This window comes from Ranitomeya imitator, chromosome 2 (genome assembly GCF_032444005.1).
Source record: "Ranitomeya imitator isolate aRanImi1 chromosome 2, aRanImi1.pri, whole genome shotgun sequence".
NCBI classification, from domain to species: Eukaryota; Metazoa; Chordata; class Amphibia; order Anura; family Dendrobatidae; genus Ranitomeya; species Ranitomeya imitator.
The window spans coordinates 215,376,157-215,395,244 of record NC_091283.1 but is presented as its reverse complement, the minus strand read 5'-3'; the positions used below and the strand labels follow the sequence as shown (position 1 = coordinate 215,395,244).

The following is a 19,088-nucleotide window of genomic DNA, read 5'->3' as shown; positions in this document are numbered from 1 at the left end:
ACTGGAGCACTGTATATGGGGCGTACTGGAGCACTGTATATGGGGCGTACTGGAGCACTGTATATGGGGCGTACTGGAGCACTGTATATGGGGCGTACTGGAGCACTGTATATGGGGCGTACTGGAGCACTGTATATGGGGCGTACTGGAGCACTGTATAGGGGGCGTACTGGAGCACTGTATAGGGGGCGTACTGGAGCACTGTATATGGGGCGTACTGGAGCACTGTATATGGGGCGTACTGGAGCACTGTATATGGGGCGTACTGGAGCACTGTATATGGGGCGTACTGGAGCACTGTATATGGGGCGTACTGGAGCACTGTATATGGGGCGTACTGGAGCACTGTATAGGGGGCGTACTGGAGCACTGTATAGGGGGCGTACTGGAGCACTGTATATGGGGCGTACTGGAGCACTGTATATGGGGCGTACTGGAGCACTGTATATGGGGCGTACTGGAGCACTGTATATGGGGCGTACTGGAGCACTGTATATGGGGCGTACTGGAGCACTGTATATGGGGCGTACTGGAGCACTGTATATGGGGCGTACTGGAGCACTGTATATGGGGCGTACTGGAGCACTGTATATGGGGCGTACTGGAGCACTGTATATGGGGCGTACTGGAGCACTGTATATGGGGCGTACAGTACTGTATATGGGGCGTACTGGAGCACTGTATATGGGGCGTACTGGAGCACTGTATATGGGGCGTACTGGAGCACTGTATATGGGGCGTACTGGAGCACTGTATATGGGGCGTACTGGAGCACTGTATATGGGGCGTACAGTACTATATATGGGGTGTACAGTAATGTATATGGGGTGTACTGGAGCACTGTATATGGGGCATACTGGAGCACTGTATATGGGCGTACAGTACTGTATATGGGGCATAGTGGAGCACTGTATATGGGGCGTACAGTACTGTATATGGGGCGTACTGGAGCACTGTATATGGGCGTGCAGTACTGTATATGGGGCGTAGTGGAGCACTGTATATGGGGCGTACAGTACTGTATATGGGGCGTACAGTAATATATATATGGGGCGTACTGGAGCACTGTATATGTGGCGTACTGGAGCACTGTATATGGGCGTACTGGAGCACTGTATATGGGGCGCACAGTAATGTATATGGGGCGTACAGTAATGTATATGGGGCGTACTGAAGCACTGTATATGGGGCATACTGGAGCACTGTATATGGGGCGTACAGTACTGTATATGGGGCGTACAGTAATGTATATGAAGTGTACAGGAGCACTGTATATGGGGCGTACTGGAGCACTGTATATGGGGCGTACTGGAGCACTGTATATGGGGCGTACAGTAATGTATATGGGGCGTACTGGAGCACTGTATATGGGGCGTACAGTACTGTATATGGGGCGTGCAGTACTGTATATGGGGCGTACTGGAGCACTGTATATGGGGCGTACTGGAGCACTGTATATGGGGCGTACACTAATGTATATGGGGCGTACTGGAGCACTGTATATGGGGCGTACAGTACTGTATATGGGGCGTACTGGAGCTCTGTATATGGGGTGTACAGTACTGTATATGGGGCGTACTGGAGCTCTGTATATAGGGCGTATAGTACTGTATATGGGGCGTACTGGAGCACTGTGCATGGGGCGTACAGTACTGTATATGGGGCGTACAGTACTGTATATGGGGCGTACTGGAGCACTGTATATGGGGCATACAGTACTGTATATGGGGTGTACTGGAGCACTGTATATGGGCGTACACTACTGTATATGGGGCGTACTGGAGCACTGTATATGGGGCGTACAGTAATGTATATGAAGTGTACAGGAGCACTATATATGGGGCGTACTGGAGCACTGTATATGAGACGTACAGTAATGTATATGGGGCGTACAGTACTGTATATGGGGCGTACTGGAGCACTGTATATGGGGCGTACAGTACTGTATATGGGGCGTACTGGAACACTGTATATGGGGCGTATAGTACTGTATATGGGGCGTACAGCACTGTATATGGGGCATACAGCACTGTATATGGGGCGTACAGCACTGTATATGGGGCGTACTGGAGCACTGTATATGGGGGCGTACAGTACTGTATATGGGGCGTACAGTACTGTATGAGGCGTACAGTACTGTATATGGGGCGTACTGGAGCACTGTATATGGGGCGTACAGTACTGTATATGGGGCGTACAGTAATGTATATGAAGTGTACAGGAGCACTGTATATGGGGCATACTGGAGCACTGTATATGGGGCGTACAGTACTGTATATGGGGCGTACTGGAGCACTGTATATGGGGCGTACTGGAGCACTGTATATGGGGCGTACTGGAGCACTGTATATAGGGCGTACAGTACTGTATATGGGGCGTACAGCACTGTATATGGGGTGTACAGTACTGTGGGGCGTACTGGAGCACTGTATATGGGGCGTACTGGAGCACTGTATATGGGGCGTACAGTACTGTATATGGGGCGTACAGTACTGTATATGGGGCGTACAGTACTGTATATAGGGCGTACTGGAGCACTGTATATGGGGCGTACTGGAGCACTGTATATGTGCGTACAGTACTGTATATGGGGCATACTGGAGCACTGCCTATGGGGCGTACAGTACTGTATATAGGGCGTACTGGAGCACTGTATATGGGGCGTACTGGAGCACTGTATATGGGGCGTACTGGAGCACTGTATATGGGGCGTAATGGAGCACTGTATATGGGGCATACTGGAGCACTGTATATGAGGCGTACAGTACTGTATATAGGGCGTACTGGAGCACTGTATATGGGGCGTACAGTAATGTATATGAAGTGTACAGGAGCACTATATATGGGGCGTACTGGAGCACTGTATATGAGACGTACAGTAATGTATATGGGGCGTACAGTACTGTATATGGGGCGTACTGGAGCACTGTATATGGGGCGTACAGTACTGTATATGGGGCGTACTGGAACACTGTATATGGGGCGTATAGTACTGTATATGGGGCGTACAGCACTGTATATGGGGCATACAGCACTGTATATGGGGGTACAGCACTGTATATGGGGCGTACTGGAGCACTGTATATGGGGGCGTACAGTACTGTATATGGGGCGTACAGTACTGTATGAGGCGTACAGTACTGTATATGGGGCGTACTGGAGCACTGTATATGGGGCGTACAGTACTGTATATGGGGCGTACAGTAATGTATATGAAGTGTACAGGAGCACTGTATATGGGGCGTACTGGAGCACTGTATATGGGGCGTACAGTACTGTATATGGGGCGTACAGTACTGTATATGGGGCGTACTGGAGCACTGTATATGGGGCGTATAGTACTGTATATGGGGCGTACTGGAGCACTGTATATAGGGCGTACAGTACTGTATATGGGGCGTACAGCACTGTATATGGGGCGTACAGTACTGTATATGGGGCGTACTGGAGCACTGTATATGGGGCGTACTGGAGCACTGTATATGGGGCGTACAGTACTGTATATGGGGCGTACAGTACTGTGTATGGGGCGTACTGGAGCACTGTATATGGGGCGTACTGGAGCACTGTATATGTGCGTACAGTACTGTATATGGGGCATACTGGAGCACTGTATATGGGGCGTACAGTACTGTATATAGGGCGTACTGGAGCACTGTATATGGGGCGTACTGGAGCACTGTATATGGGGCGTACTGGAGCACTGTATATGGGGCGTACTGGAGCACTGTATATGGGGCGTAATGGAGCACTGTATATGGGGCATACTGGAGCACTGTATATGAGGCGTACAGTACTGTATATAGGGCGTACTGGAGCACTGTATATGGGGCGTATTGGAGCACTGTATATGGGGCGTACTGGAGCACTGTATATGGGGAGTACTGGAGCACTGTATATGGGGCGTACAGTAATGTATATGGGGAGTACTGGAGCACTGTATATGGGGCGTACTGGAGCACTGCATATGGGGCGTACAGTAATGTATATGGGGCGTACTGGAGCACTGTATATTGGAGCACTGCATATGGGGCGTACAGTAATGTATATGGGGCGTACTGGAGCACTGTATATGGGGCGTACTGGAGCACTGTATATGGGGCGTACTGGAGCACTGTATATGGGGCGTACTGGAGCACTGTATATGGGGCGTACTGGAGCACTGCATATGGGGCGTACTGGAGCACTGCATATGGGGCATACTGGAGCACTGCATATGGGGCGTACTGGAGCACTGCATATGGGGCGTACTGGAGCACTGTATATGGGGCGTACTGGAGCACTGTATATGGGGCGTACTGGAGCACTGTATATGGGGCGTACTGGAGCACTGTATATGGGGCGTACTGGAGCACTGTATATGGGGCATACAGTAATGTATATGGGGAGTACTGGAGCACTGTATATGGGGCGTACTGGAGCACTGTATATGGGGCGTACAGTAATGTATATGGGGAGTACTGGAGCACTGTATATGGGGCGTACTGGAGCACTGTATATGGGGCGTACTGGAGCACTGTATATGGGGCATACAGTACTGTATATGGGGCATACAGTAATGTATATGGGGCGTACTGGAGCTCTGTATATGGGGCGTACTGGAGCACTGTATATGGGGCGTACTGGAGCACTGTATATGGGGCGTACTGGAGCACTGTATATGGGGCGTACTGGAGCACTGTATATGGGGCGTACTGGAGCACTGTATATGGGGCGTACTGGAGCACTGTATATGGGGCGTACTGGAGCACTGTATATGGGGCGTACAGTACTGTATATGGGGCGTAATGGAGCACAGTATATGGGGCGTACAGTATATGGGGCGTACAGTATATGGGGCGTACAGTACAGTATATGGGGCGTACAGTACATGGGGCGTACAGTACAGTATATGGGGCGTACAGTACAGTATATGGGGAAGCATACCTCCCAACCGTCCCGGATCCAGCGGGACTGTCCTGATTTTGACAGTCAGCCCCGCGATCCCGGGCGGGACATTAACCCCTTCCCGACCTATGACGCCACGTAGGCGTCATGAAAGTCGGTGCCAATCCGACCCATGACGCCTATGTGGCGTCATGGAAAGATCGCGTCCCTGCAGATCGGGTGAAAGGGTTAACTCCCATTTCACCCGATCTGCAGGGACAGGGGGAGTGGTAGTTTAGCCCAGGGGGGGTGGCTTCACCCCCCGTGGCTACGATCGCTCTGATTGGCTGTTGAAAGTGAAACTGCCAATCAGAGCGATTTGTAATATTTCACCTATTATAACGGGTGAAATATTACAATCCAGCCATGGCCGATGCTGCAATATCATCGGCCATGGCTGGAAATACTAATGTGCCCCCACCCCACCGATCGCCCCCCCAGCCCTCCGATCTGTCCGGTACACAGCCCCGCTCCCCTCCGTCCTGTGCTCCGCTCCCGCCCGTGCTCCAATCACCCCCCCCCCCGTGCTCCAATCACCCCCCTGCACTCCGATCCATCCCCGTGCTCCGTTCCACCCCCCCCGCGTTCCGATCCACCCCCCCATGCTCCCCCCCACCCCATCATACTTACCGATCCTGCCGGGGTCCGTCCGTCTTCTCCCTGGGCGCCGCCATCTTCCAAAATGGTGGGCGCATGCGCTGTGCGCCCGCCGAATCTGCCGGCCGGCAGATTCGTTCAAAGTGCATTTTGATCACTGAGATACAATCTATCCCAGTGATCAAAATAAAAAAATGATAAATGACCCCCCCCCCCCCCCCATAGGTAGGGACAATAAAAAAATAAAGAATTTTTTTTTTTCCACTAATGTTAGAATAGGGGTAGGGTTAGGGGTAGGGTTAGGGGTAGGGTTAGGGCTAGGGTTAGAGCTAGGGTTAGAGCTAGGGTTAGGGCTAGGGTTAGGGCTAGGGTTAGGGCTAGGGTTAGGGCTAGGGTTAGGGCTAGGGTTAGAGCTAGGGTTAGAGCTAGGGTTAGGGTTTCGGTATGTGCACACGTATTCTGGTCCTCTGCGGATTTTTCCGCTGCGGATTTGATAAATCCGCAGTGCTAAACCGCTGCGGATTTATGGCGGATTAACCATGTTTTTTCTGCGCATTTCACTGCGGTTTTACAACTGCGGTTTTCTATTGGAGCAGTTGTAAAACCGCTGCGGAATCCGCAGAAAGAAGAGACATGCTGCGGAATGTAAACTGCTGCGTTTCCGTGCAGTTTTTCTGCAGCATGTGTACAGCGATTTTTGTTTTAGAATTAGGCTATGTGCACACGGTGCGGATTTGGCTGCGGATCCGCAGCGGATTGGCCGCTGCGGATTCGCAGCAGTGTTCCATCAGGTTTACAGTACCATGTAAACATATGGAAAACCAAATCCGCTGTGCCCATGGTGCGGAAAATACCGTGCGGAATCCGCAGATGAAATCCGCACAAAAAACACTGGAAATCCGCGGAAAATCCGCAGGTAAAACGCAGTACCTTTTACCCGCGGATTTTTCAAAAATGATGCTGAAAAATCTCACACGAATCCGCAACGTGGGCACATAGCCTTAGTGTTAGGGTTGGAATTAGGGTTGTGGTTAGGGTTGTGATTAGGGTTATGGCTACAGTTGGGATTAGGGTTAGGGGTGTGTTGGGTTAAGTGTTGGAGGTAGAATTGAGGGGTTTCCACTGTTTAGGCACATCAGGGGTCTCCAAACGCAACATGGCGCCACCATTGATTCCAGCCAATCTTGTATTCAAAAAGTCAAATGGTGCTCCCTCAATTCCGAGCCCTGATGTGTGCCCAAACAGTGGTTTACCCCCACATATGGGGTACCAGCATACTCAGGATAAACTGCGCAACAATTACTGGGGTCCAATTTCTCCTGATACCCTTGTGAAAATAAAAAAATGCTTGCTAAAACATCATTTTTGAGGAAAGAAAAATGATTTTTTATTTTCACGGCTCTGCGTTGTAAACGTCTGTGAAGCACTTGGGGGTTCAAAGTGCTCACCACATATCTAGATAAGTTCCTTGGGGGATCTAGTTTCTAAAATGGGGTCACTTGTGGGGGGTTTCTACTGTTTAGGCACACCAGGGGCTCTGCAAACGCAACGTGACGCCCGCAGACCATTCCATCAAAGTCTGCATTTCAAAAGTCACTACTTCCCTTCTGAGCCCCGACGTGTGCCCAAACAGTGGTTTACCCCCACACATGGGGTATCAGCGTACTCAGGAGAAACTGGACAACAACTTTTGGGGTCCAATTTCTCCTGTAACCCTTGGGAAAATAAAAAATTGCAGGCTAAAAGATCATTTTTGAGAAAATAATTTTTATTTTTTATTTTCATGGCTCTGCGTTATAAACTTCTGTGAAGCACTTGGGGGTTCAAAGTCCTCACCACACATCTAGATTAGTTTCTTTGGGGGTCTAGTTTCCAAAATGGGGTCATTTGTGGGGGATCTCCAATGTTTAGGCACACAGGGGCTCTCCAAACGCGACATGGTGTCCGCTAACAATTGGAGCTAATTTTCCATTCAAAAAGTCAAATGGCGCTCCTTCCCTTCCGAGCCTTACCATGTGCCCAAACAGTGGTTTACCCCCACATGTGAGGTATTGGTGTACTCAGGAGAAATTGCCCAACAAATTTTAGGATCCATTTTATCCTGTTGCCCATGTGAAAATGAAAAAATTGAGGCTAAAAGAATTTTTTTGTGAAAAAAAAGTACTTTTTCATTTTTACGGATCAATTTGTGAAGCACCTGGGGGTTCAAAGTGCTCACTATGCATCTAGATAAGTTCCTTGGGGCGTCTAGTTTCCAAAATGGGGTCACTTGTGGGGGAGCTCCAATTTTTAGGCACACGGGGGCTCTCCAAACGTGACATGGTGTCCGCTAAAGAGTGGAGCCAATTTTTAATTCAAAAAGTCAAATGGCGCTCCTTCCATTCCAAGCCCTGCCCTGCGCCCAAACAGTGGTTTACCCCCACATATGAGTTACTCAGGACAAATTGGACAACAACTTTCGTGGTTCAGTTTCTCCTTTTACCATTGGGAAAATAAAAAAATTGTTGCTAAAAGATAATTTTTGTGACTAAAAAGTTAAATGTTCATTTTTTCCTTCCATGTTGCTTCTGCTGCTGTGAAGTACCTGAAGGGTTAATAAACTTCTTGAATGTGGTTTTGAGTACCTTGAGGGGTGCAGTTTTTAGAATGGTGTCACTTTTGGGTATTTTCAGCCATATAGACCCCTCAAACTGACTTCAAATGTGAGGTGGTCCCTAAAAATAATGGTTTTGTAAATTTCGTTGTAAAAATGAGAAATCGCTGGTCAAATTTTAACCCTTATAACTTCCTAGCAAAAAAAAATTTTGTTTCCAAAATTGTGCTGATGTAAAGTATACATGTGGGAAACGTTATTTATTAACTATTTTGTGTCACATAACTCTCTGGTTTAACAGAATAAAAATTCAAAATGTGAAAATTGCGAAATTTTCAAAACTTTCGCCAAATTTCCGTTTTTATCACAAATAAACGCAGAATTTATTGACCTAAATTTACCACTAACATGAAGCCCAATATGTCACGAAAAAACAATCTCAGAACCGCTAGGATCCGTTGAAGCGTTCCTAAGTTATTACCTCATAAAGGGACACTGGTCAGAATTGCAAAAAACGGCCAGGTCTTTAAGGTCAAAATAGGCTGGGTCATGAAGGGGTTAATTGTCCCGCATTGGTTGGGAGGTGCGTGTATCAGCCGGTCAGCTGAGAGCTCCCTGAGTCCCTGCACCAGGCCCACACAGCAGCACACCACATAATGGCTGCTCTGTGCACAGGACCTGTGATGCGGTCACAGGATGGGAGGAGTCAGGGGTCACATGATCGGGAGGAGCACCTCCGTGTACAGGACTTTGCTGGTTGCCATGGCGCCGGAGGAGGGTAAGGCAGCATATGTGTGAGGTCAGGAGCCGAGGTGTTTATAGTGTGGATGTAGCGGTGCCGTGTGTGTACGAGGTGTATGGATCAGAGCAGCGTGTGAAAGGTGCATGGAGCGGAGTCGTGTGTGTAAGGCCGGAGTCACATGCGAGAAACACGTCCGTGTCTCGCATGTGAACAGCAAGCTCTGGCGCCGGCACTTCGGAGCGGAGCGTGCGGCTCCATGTGTTCCTATGCGGCCGCACGCTCCGAAGTGCCGGCGCCAGAGCTTGCTGTTCACATGCGAGACACGGACGTGTTTCTCGCATGTGTGACTCCGGCCTAAGAGGTGTACGGAGCCGTGTGCATGAGGTGTACGGAGCGCAGCCGCGTGTGTACGAGGTGTACGGAGCGGAGCAGCATGTGAAAGGTGTACGGAGCAGAGTCGTGTGTAAGAGGTGTACGGAGCACAGCCGCATGTGTACGAGGTGTACGGAGCACAGCCGAGTGTGTACGAGGTGTACGGAGCGGAGCAGCATGTGAAAGGTGTACAGAGCAGAGTCGTGTGTAAGAGGTGTACGGAGCACAGCCGCGTGTGTACGAGGTGTACGGAGCGGAGCCGCGTGTGTACGAGGTGTACGGAGCACAGCCGCGTGTGTACGAGGTGTACGGAGCACAGCCGCGTGTGTACGAGGTGTACGGAGCACAGCCGCGTGTGTACGAAGTGTACGGAGCACAGCCGCGTGTGTACGAGGTGTACGGAGCACAGCCGCGTGTGTACGAGGTGTACGGAGCACAGCCGCGTGTGTACGAGGTGTACGGAGCACAGCCGCGTGTGTACGAGGTGTACGGAGCACAGCCGCGTGTGTACGAGGTGTACGGAGCACAGCCGCGTGTGTACGAGGTGTACGGAGCACAGCCGCGTGTGTACGAGGTGTACGGAGCACAGCCGCGTGTGTACGAGGTGTACGGAGCACAGCCGCGTGTGTACGAGGTGTACGGAGCACAGCCGCGTGTGTACGAGGTGTACGGAGCACAGCCGCGTGTGTACGAGGTGTACGGAGCACAGCCGCGTGTGTACGAGGTGTACGGAGCACAGCCGCGTGTGTACGAGGTGTACGGAGCACAGCCGCGTGTGTACGAGGTGTACGGAGCACAGCCGCGTGTGTACGAGGTGTACGGAGCACAGCCGCGTGTGTACGAGGTGTACGGAGCACAGCCGCGTGTATACGAGGTGTACGGAGCACAGCCGCGTGTGTACGAGGTGTACGGAGCGGAGCAGCATGTGAAAGGTGTACAGAGCAGAGTCGTGTGTAAGAGGTGTACGGAGCCGTGTGTACGAGGTGTACGGAGCACAGCCGCATGTGTACGAGGTGTACGGAGCGGAGCCGTGTGTACGAGGTGTACGGAGCACAGCCGCGTGTGTACGAGGTGTACGGAGCACAGCCGCGTGTGTACGAGGTGTACGGAGCACAGCCGAGTGTGTACGAGATGTACGGAGCACAGCCGCGTGTGTACGAGGTGTACGGAGCGGAGCAGCATGTGAAAGGTGTACGGAGCAGAGTCGTGTGTAAGAGGTGTACGGAGCCGTGTGTATGAGGTGTACGGAGCACAGCCACATGTGTACGAGGTGTACGGAGCACAGCCGCATGTGTACGAGGTGTACGGAGCGTAGTCGTGTGTATGAGGTGTACGTAGTGGAGTCGTGTGTAAGAGGTGTACGGAGCCGTGTGTACGAGGTGTACAGAGCACAGCCGCATGTGTACGAGGTGTATGGAGCGGAGCAGCATGTGAAAGGTGTACAGAGCGGAGTCGTGTGTACGAGGTGTACGGAGCGGAGCAGCGTGTGAAAGGTGTGTGGAGCGGAGTCGTGTGTAAGAGGTGTGCGGATGAGAGCAGAGTGTGAAAGGTGTATGGAGTGGAGCCACGTGTGTACGAGGTGAACAGAGCAGAGCCACGTGTGTACGAGGTGTACGGAACAGAGCCATGTGTGTACAAGGTGTGCGGAGCAGCGTGTGCAATGTGTATAGAGCGGAGCCGTGTGTGTACGAGGTGTACGGAGTAGTGCCGTGTGTGTACGAGATGTATGGAGAGGAGCCGTATGTGTATGAGGTGTACGCAGTGGAGCCGTGTGTGTGCAAGGTATACGGAGCGGAGCAGCTTGTGCAATGTGTATGGAGCGGAGTGGTATGTGTATGAGGTGTACGGAGTAGTGCCGTGTGTACGAGATGTATGGAGCGGAGCCGTGTGTGTATGAGGTGTATGGAGCGGAGCTGAATGTGTACGAGGTGTACGGAGCGGAGCCGTGTGTGTATGAGATGTATGGAGTGGAGCCGTGTGAACGGAGCGGAGCCGTGTGTGCAAAGTGTACGGAGCGCAGCCCCGTGTGTAGGAGTAGCTATGTGTGGCCATTATACGGTACGAAGTATCATGTGCGGCCAATATACAGTATGGAGCATCATGTGCGGTCATTATACAGTATGGAGCATCATGTGTGGTCATTATTTAGTATGGAGCATCATGTGTGGTCATTATACAGTATGGAGCATCATGTGTGGCCATTATACACTATGGAGCATCATGTGTGGCCATTATACAGTATGGAGCATCATGTGTGGTCATTATTCAGTATGGAGCATCATGTGTGGTCATTATACAGTATGGAGCATCATGTGTGGTCATTATACAGTATGGAGCATCATGTGTGGCCATTATACAGTATGGAGCATCATGTGTGGTCATTATACAGTATGGAGCATCATGTGTGGCCATTATACACTATGGAGCATCATGTGTGGCCATTATACAGTATGGAGCATCATGTGTGGTCATTATTCAGTATGGAGCATCATGTGTGGCCATTATACAGTATTGAGCATCATGTGTGGCCATTATACAGTATGGAGCATCATGTGTGGTCATTATACAGTATGGAGCATCATGTGTGGCCATTATACAGTATTGAGCATCATGTGTGGCCATTATACAGTATTGAGCATCATGTGTGGCCATTATACAGTATGGAGCATCATGTGTGGCCATTATACAGTATGGAGCATCATATGTGGCCATTATACAGTATTGAGCATCATGTGTGGCCATTATAAAGTATGGAGCATCATGTGTGGCCATTATACAGTATGGAGCATCATGTGTGGCCATTATACAGTATGGAGCATCATGTGTGGCCATTATAAAGTATGGAGCATCATGTGTGGCCATTATACAGTATGGAGCATCATGTGTGGCCATTATACAGTATGGAGCATCATGTGTGGCCATTATACAGTATGGAGCATCATGTGTGGCCATTATACAGTATGGAGCATCATGTGGCCATTATACAGTATTGAGCATCATGTGTGGCCATTATAAAGTATGGAGCATCATGTGTGGCCATTATACAGTATTGAGCATCATGTGTGGCCATTATACAGTATGGAGCATTGTGGCGCTATTATACAGTATGGAGCATCATGTGTGGCCATTATACAGTATGGAGCATCATGTGTGGCCATTATACAGTATGGAGCATCATGTGTGGCCATTATACAGTATTGAGCATCATGTGTGGCCATTATACAGTATGGAGCATTGTGGCGCTATTATACAGTATGGAGCATCATGTGTGGCCATTATACAGTATGGAGCATCATGTGTGGCCATTATACAGTATGGAGCATCATGTGTGGCCATTATACAGTATGGAGCATCATGTGTGGCCATTATAAAGTATGGAGCATCATGTGTGGCCATTATAAAGTATGGAGCATCATGTGTGGCCATTATACAGTATGGAGCATCATGTGTGGCCATTATACAGTATGGAGCATCATGTGTGGCCATTATACAGTATGGAGCATCATGTGTGGCCATTATAAAGTATGGAGCATCATGTGTGGCCATTATACAGTATGGAGCATCATGTGTGGCCATTATAAAGTATGGAGCATCATGTGTGGCCATTATACAGTATTGAGCATCATGTGTGGCCATTATACAGTATGGAGCATTGTGGCGCTATTATACAGTATGGAGCATCATGTGTGGCCATTATACAGTATGGAGCATCATGTGTGGCCATTATACAGTATGGAGCATCATGTGTGGCCATTATACAGTATTGAGCATCATGTGTGGCCATTATACAGTATGGAGCATTGTGGCGCTATTATACAGTATGGAGCATCATGTGTGGCCATTATACAGTATGGAGCATCATGTGTGGCCATTATACAGTATGGAGCATCATGTGTGGCCATTATACAGTATGGAGCATCATGTGTGGCCATTATAAAGTATGGAGCATCATGTGTGGCCATTATAAAGTATGGAGCATCATGTGTGGCCATTATACAGTATGGAGCATCATATGTGGCCATTATACAGTATGGAGCATTGTGGCGCTATTATACAGTATGGAGCACTGTGTGGCCATATTTTTTTGTTTATAATTATTATTTCTGAACAGTGTGATCAGCAGTGCTAAATGGGTGTGGTTGGGACGTGGATATGGGTGGGACTAGTGAATGGGTGTGGTCAGAGGCGTGGCCTAAAATTTGCCACGGCGCGCCGCAAACTTTATCCCTCTTTCCCAGCTTCAAAAGTTGGAAGGTATGGGGAAGCCTTTATAATACACACAGAATTACAATGAATTATAGCCGTCACGTGGCCTCATCGTCGTCACAGCCTCGTGTAGCGTGAATGAGGCAGCACGTCATGCAGGGCGCCATTATATACCACGATCTATAGAATGTAGGGGGCACTTACTTATTTACAAGTTATACTACTGTCTATAATACAAGATGCTGGAGAACAACAGAAAAGCCGATGTGAGACGTGTAACAGATCCCATGGGGGAGGCGCAATATCCGGTGTCATATGGCGCTGCCTCCCAACAAGCAGCGCCCCGCCGGCGGCAGCCGCCATGACACAGCGCGGACACACTCTGCCCGGACGGACCACACACAAGGCACAGCACACACTTACTTCATCGCTGCTGCGATCCGTCCGTCGCACAGAAAGCGGTCACAGGTGGGAGGAGCAGAGTAGGTTGGTCGCCTGGCGGATGACGTCACCGCGCCACGTGTTCTGGTGCGTGTTGGCGTGTAATGAGCCAGGAGGACGCTAGGGGTCAGTGTAGCAGCACCTGTTCCAGTGTTCCTTCCTCCCCGGTCACCCAGTAATGGCTGCGCCGTGCGCTTGTTCCTCAGGGTTTTCTCCCGTGGACGCACGTGGGCACAGTGTTTGTCCCGCTTCTTCCTATATTAACCCTTTCCTGAGAAGAGGGCTTGTGTAGTGCGGTTATGTTGGGCGCTGCTCACACATTGCGGGTTTGGTCACAGTTTTCTGGAATCTCATTAATGTGCAGGGATTCCCATCAGGCAGGTTGTCCCCAGTACGGTGATAGTATGGGGGGTTCTGATCGCCGGGACTGACCCAAAGAACAGGGTCCTTCAGTCCGCTAGGTCCTGGCGTGTACGGTGCTTGCAAGGGCAAAGAAACCTTGGGGGTTTTTTCCCATGTGCTTCTACTTGTACTTTCACTTAAAAGCCATAAATCTCCTCGGTGAAGGTTGCTGGCATGCTGGTCTCACATTACAGCTGTTTAGCAGGAGGGAGGGGGAAGGTGAAATCGCACACAGGCAGGCAGAGGAAACTGCAGCTGAGAGCTCTGTATGTGTAGTTGAAATAATGACTAGTGATGGGCGAGCACTAAAATGCTCGAGTGCTTGTTGCTCGGGTCGAGCAGATTGGCGTACTCGGCCAGAACAACGAGCCCAATGTAAGTCTATGGAAGACCAGAGTATTTTTACCGCGATCCCCCCGGGGGTCCTTTTAAGGTCCCCCCGGTTTGTTTTGTAACTAAAGGAGCCACCTTGTGCAGCTAGACTGCAAATGAGGACAGAGGACAGGCAGTGCTCACTGCACATGCCCAAGGGTTAACAACACAGCGCAGGCTCCGGGAAGGATTCAAACAACGCTGAGGAGGCGGCAGCCGGCACGCACAGGCCCAGAGCGACGGCTGTGCTGCGTCTGATTAGGAAGGAAAGACCTGCCTCCCTGGCAATTTCAGGGTATGAGGGGGCACATTTTATAAGTGATTATTTCAGCGTGTGCAGGCATCATAACTAAAAGAGCCACCTTGTCAGAATGCAGCATTTGTGCTGCACAAGGTGGCTCTTTTAGTTACAAACGCCTGGGGGGGGTGACAGAGGCCCTATAATGACTTCCCTGTAAGGCCAAAGTATTGACCCCAGAATAAAAATTTCCTCTCCCACTTAGGCTTAGTTCAGACGCAGCGTTTTTGAAGTGTTTTTCAACTATAACATTGCTTTCAACTGCTACAAATGCATTCACTGGGAAATGTCATTGTAACAATTAACACCCCTAGCTGGCCACGTGGTGTGTGCCGTCACAGGCCCCTTGGCCAACATGCACAGTACTGAACACGTTCACCCTGGTGACCTACTGGCAGGTACAGGACAGATTGCAGGAGACCGAGTTGAGAGGTAGGCCTGTTCTGTCCTTACTAGCTGAGGCAGGCTCATACGTAGCTATACAGTCAGCTAAACCGCTATACCGGGGTCCACTAAGGAGACTGTGGTTGAGTCTGTGCTTTATTAAACGTAGTGGTATATTGATGCGGTGAAACTGTGAACAATGATATACATAGAATCAGTGCATGGTATAGAACAGATACATACTACACATGATGTACATTATAATAATAATAATAATAATAATAATTTTATTTATATAGCGCCAACATATTCCGCAGCGCTTTACAAATTATAGAGGGGACTTGTACATACAATAGACATTACAGCATAACAGAAATACAGTTCAAAACAGATACCAAGAGGAGTGAGGGCCCTGCTCGTAAGCTTACAAACTATGAGGAAAAGGGGAGACACGAGAGGTGGATGGTAACAATTGCTATAGTTATTCGGACCAGCCATAGTGTAAGGCTTGGGTGTTCATGTAAAGCTGCATGAACCAGTTAATTAATTTTTTTTTTTTTTTTTTTTTTTTTTTTTTTTTAGTATAGGCCACACAGGGATCGTTAGGTTAATGCATTGAGGCGGTAGGCCAGTCTGAACAAATGAGTTTTTAGGGCACGCTTAAAACTGTGGGGATTGGGGATTAATCGTATTATCCTAGGTAGTGCATTCCAAAGAATCGGCGCAGCACGTGTAAAGTCTTGGAGACGGGAGTGGGAGGTTCTGATTATTGAGGATGCTAACCTGAGGTCATCAGCGGAGCGGAGGGCACGGGTAGGGTGGTAGACTGAGACCAGAGAGGAGATGTAGGGTGGTGCTGAGCCATGGAGTGCTTTGTGGATGAGGGTAGTAGTTTTGTACTGGATTCTTGAGTGGATGGGTAACCAGTGTAATGACTGGCACAAGGTAGAGGCATCGGTGTAACGGTTGGTGAGGAATATGATCCTGGCAGCAGCATTCAGGACAGATTGGAGCGGGGAGAGTTTGGTAAGAGGGAGGCCGATTAGTAGAGAGTTACAATAGTCCAGACGAGAATGAATAAGTGAAACAGTAAGAGTTTTTGCAGAGTCGAAAGTAAGAAAAGGGCGAATTCTAGAAATGTTTTTGAGATGCAGGTAAGAAGAGCGAGCCAGTGATCGGATGTGGGGGGTGAATGAAAGGTCAGAATCAAGGATGACCCCAAGGCAGCGGGCATGTTGCTTTGGAGTAATGGTGGAACCGCAAACGGAGATGGCAATGTCAGGCAAAGGTAGGTTAGTAGAGGGAGAAAACACGAGGAGTTCAGTTTTTGACAGGTTTAGTTTCAGATAGAGGGAGGACATGATGCTAGAGACAGCGGTAAGACAATCACTGGTGTTTTCTAATAAGGCAGGCGTGAGATCAGGAGAAGAAGTGTATAGTTGGGTGTCGTCAGCATAGAGATGGTACTGGAAGCCAAATCTACTGATTGTTTGTCCAATAGGGGCAGTATACAAAGAGAAAAGGAGGGGGCCTAGGACTGATCCTTGAGGAACCCCAACAGTAAGGGGAAGGTGAGAGGAGGAGGAACCAGCGAAACATACAGTGAAGGATCGGTCAGAGAGATAGGAGGAGAACCAGGAGAGAATGGTGTCCTTGAGGCCGATGGAGCGGAGCATAGTGAGGAGGAGCTGATGATCCACAGTATCAAATGCTGCAGAGAGATCCAAGAGAATTAGCATGGAGTAGTGACCATTAGATTTAGCTGTTAGTAGGTCATTAGAGACTTTAGTGAGGGCAGTTTCAGTAGAGTGTAAAGAGCGGAAACCAGATTGAAGAGGGTCGAGAAGAGAGTTATCTGAGAGATAGCGGGTAAGACGGGAGTGGACCAGGCGTTCGAGGAGTTTAGAGATGAAGGGAAGATTAGAGACAGGTCTATAATTAGCGGCACAGTTTTGGTCGAGGGATGGTTTTTTAAGTAATGGATGTATGATGGCATGCTTAAATGAGGAGGGAAAAATACCGGAAGTGAGGGAAAGGTTGAATATTTTAGTTAGGTGAGAGGTGACAGCCGGGGAAAGGGACTGGAGGAAATGTGACGGAATGGGGTCACTGGTGCAAGTGGTCGGGCGAGAAGATGCAAGGAGCCTGCTTACTTCTTCTTCTGTAACTGGTTCAAAGTCAGAGAGTGAACTAGATGCAGTGGGGGAGGGAGGACAGTGCATGGTATGAAGAGATTGGGAGATGATTTCCTGTCGAATATGGTCAATTTTTTCTTTGAAGTAATTGGCCAGATTGTCAGCACGGAGATCCGTGGTTGGGGCCTGCGCTCTTGGGTTGAGTAGGGACTGGAACGTGTCAAAGAGACGTTTAGGGTTATTGGACAGGGAGGTGATGAGGGTGTTGAAGTAGGTTTGTTTGGAGAGGTGAAGGGCAGAATTGTATGTCTTTAGCATGAACTTATAATGGATGAAATCTTCGGGTAGATTAGATTTTCTCCACAGACGTTCTGCGCACCTGGAGCACCGCTGCAGGAAACGTTTTTGCAGCGTGTGCCACGGTTGTTGCCGTCTGTGCCGAGTTGTTTTATGTATAGGAGGAGCAGCTTCATCCAGGGCACTTTGCAGGGTTTCATTGTAATGCTTCAGAGCAGAATCAGGACATGAGATGGAGGAGATTGGGGCCAATGAGGACTGCAAGTTCTTCATAAGTTCCTGGGTGTTAATGGCCTGTATGTTTCTATAAGTGTGGAAAGTGGGGGTGACCTGAGCGGGATGGCAGTTCTTGATAGAGAATGAAAGAAGGTGGTGGTCAGAGAGTGGGAGAGGGGAGTTTGTGAAATCATCCACTGAGCAAAGCCGGGAGAAGACCAAGTCAAGGGAGTTTCCATCTTCATGTGTTGGCGAGTTAGTATGCTGCGAGAGGCCGAAAGAGGAGGTTAGAGCCAAAAGGTGAGAAGCAGATGGGGAGAGGGGAGAGGCAATAGGGATGTTGAAATCACCCATGATAAGGGTGGGGGTGTCACAGGAAAGAAAGTGTGGAAGCCAGGTGGCAAAGTGATCCAGGAACTGATGAGAGGGGCCGGGAGGACGATACACCACCACCACTCGCATGGAGAAGGGGACGTAGAGTCTGACCACATGGACCTCAAAGGAAGGGAAGACAAGTGAGGGTACTTGGGGGGATAACTTGGAAAGTACATTTTGGTGAAAGGAGCAGACCAACGCCTCCACCTGCTCTGTTGTCCGATCTTGGGGTATGAGAAAAGTGTAGTGCACCATATGAAAGAGCAGCAGCAGCGGTGGTGTCTGACTGCTGGATCCAGGTTTCAGTAAGAGCCAGGAGGTTAAGAGAATTAGAAAGGAAGAAGTCATGGATGAAGGAGAGTTTATTACACACAGAGCGAGAATTCCAAAGGGCACAATTCAAAGAGACAGAAGGCATGCAGGGAATATTAATAAGGTTAGAGGGGTTTCTGGGTGTAGCAATTGGGAGGTTTGACTGGCTATAACATGGGGGGCCGGGGTTTGGAGAGATGTCTCCAGCAACTAGGAGGAGGAGGATCGAAAGAGTGAGCAGATGGTTAAGTGATTTGTGAGAGCGTCTCTTGTGTTGGATGGTGGGACTGAATGGATCTGCGCTGCTAAGCAATGTGAACAGAGCATGAGTGCTATACATAGGAGAGGCAAGGACAGAGGGGCCGATATGGATGGAGTGTAGAGAGTTAATGCAAGGGCGGTGAATGTGAGTGAATGCAG

At 49.4% G+C, this 19,088-nt stretch overlaps 1 protein-coding gene across 1 annotated transcript in view; it reads right to left on the bottom strand.

The window, feature by feature from the left end:
- RBMX2 (RNA binding motif protein X-linked 2) overlaps positions 1-13,953 on the bottom strand; it is a 33,203-nt gene extending 19,250 nt beyond the window's left edge. The window contains exon 1 of the mRNA XM_069748565.1: positions 13,860-13,953. Coding sequence (XP_069604666.1) covers positions 13,860-13,864 — 5 coding nt within the window. The 5' untranslated portion in view covers positions 13,865-13,953. The remainder of the gene's footprint in view (positions 1-13,859) is intronic.
- Between the last annotated feature and the right edge of the window lie 5,135 nt (positions 13,954-19,088).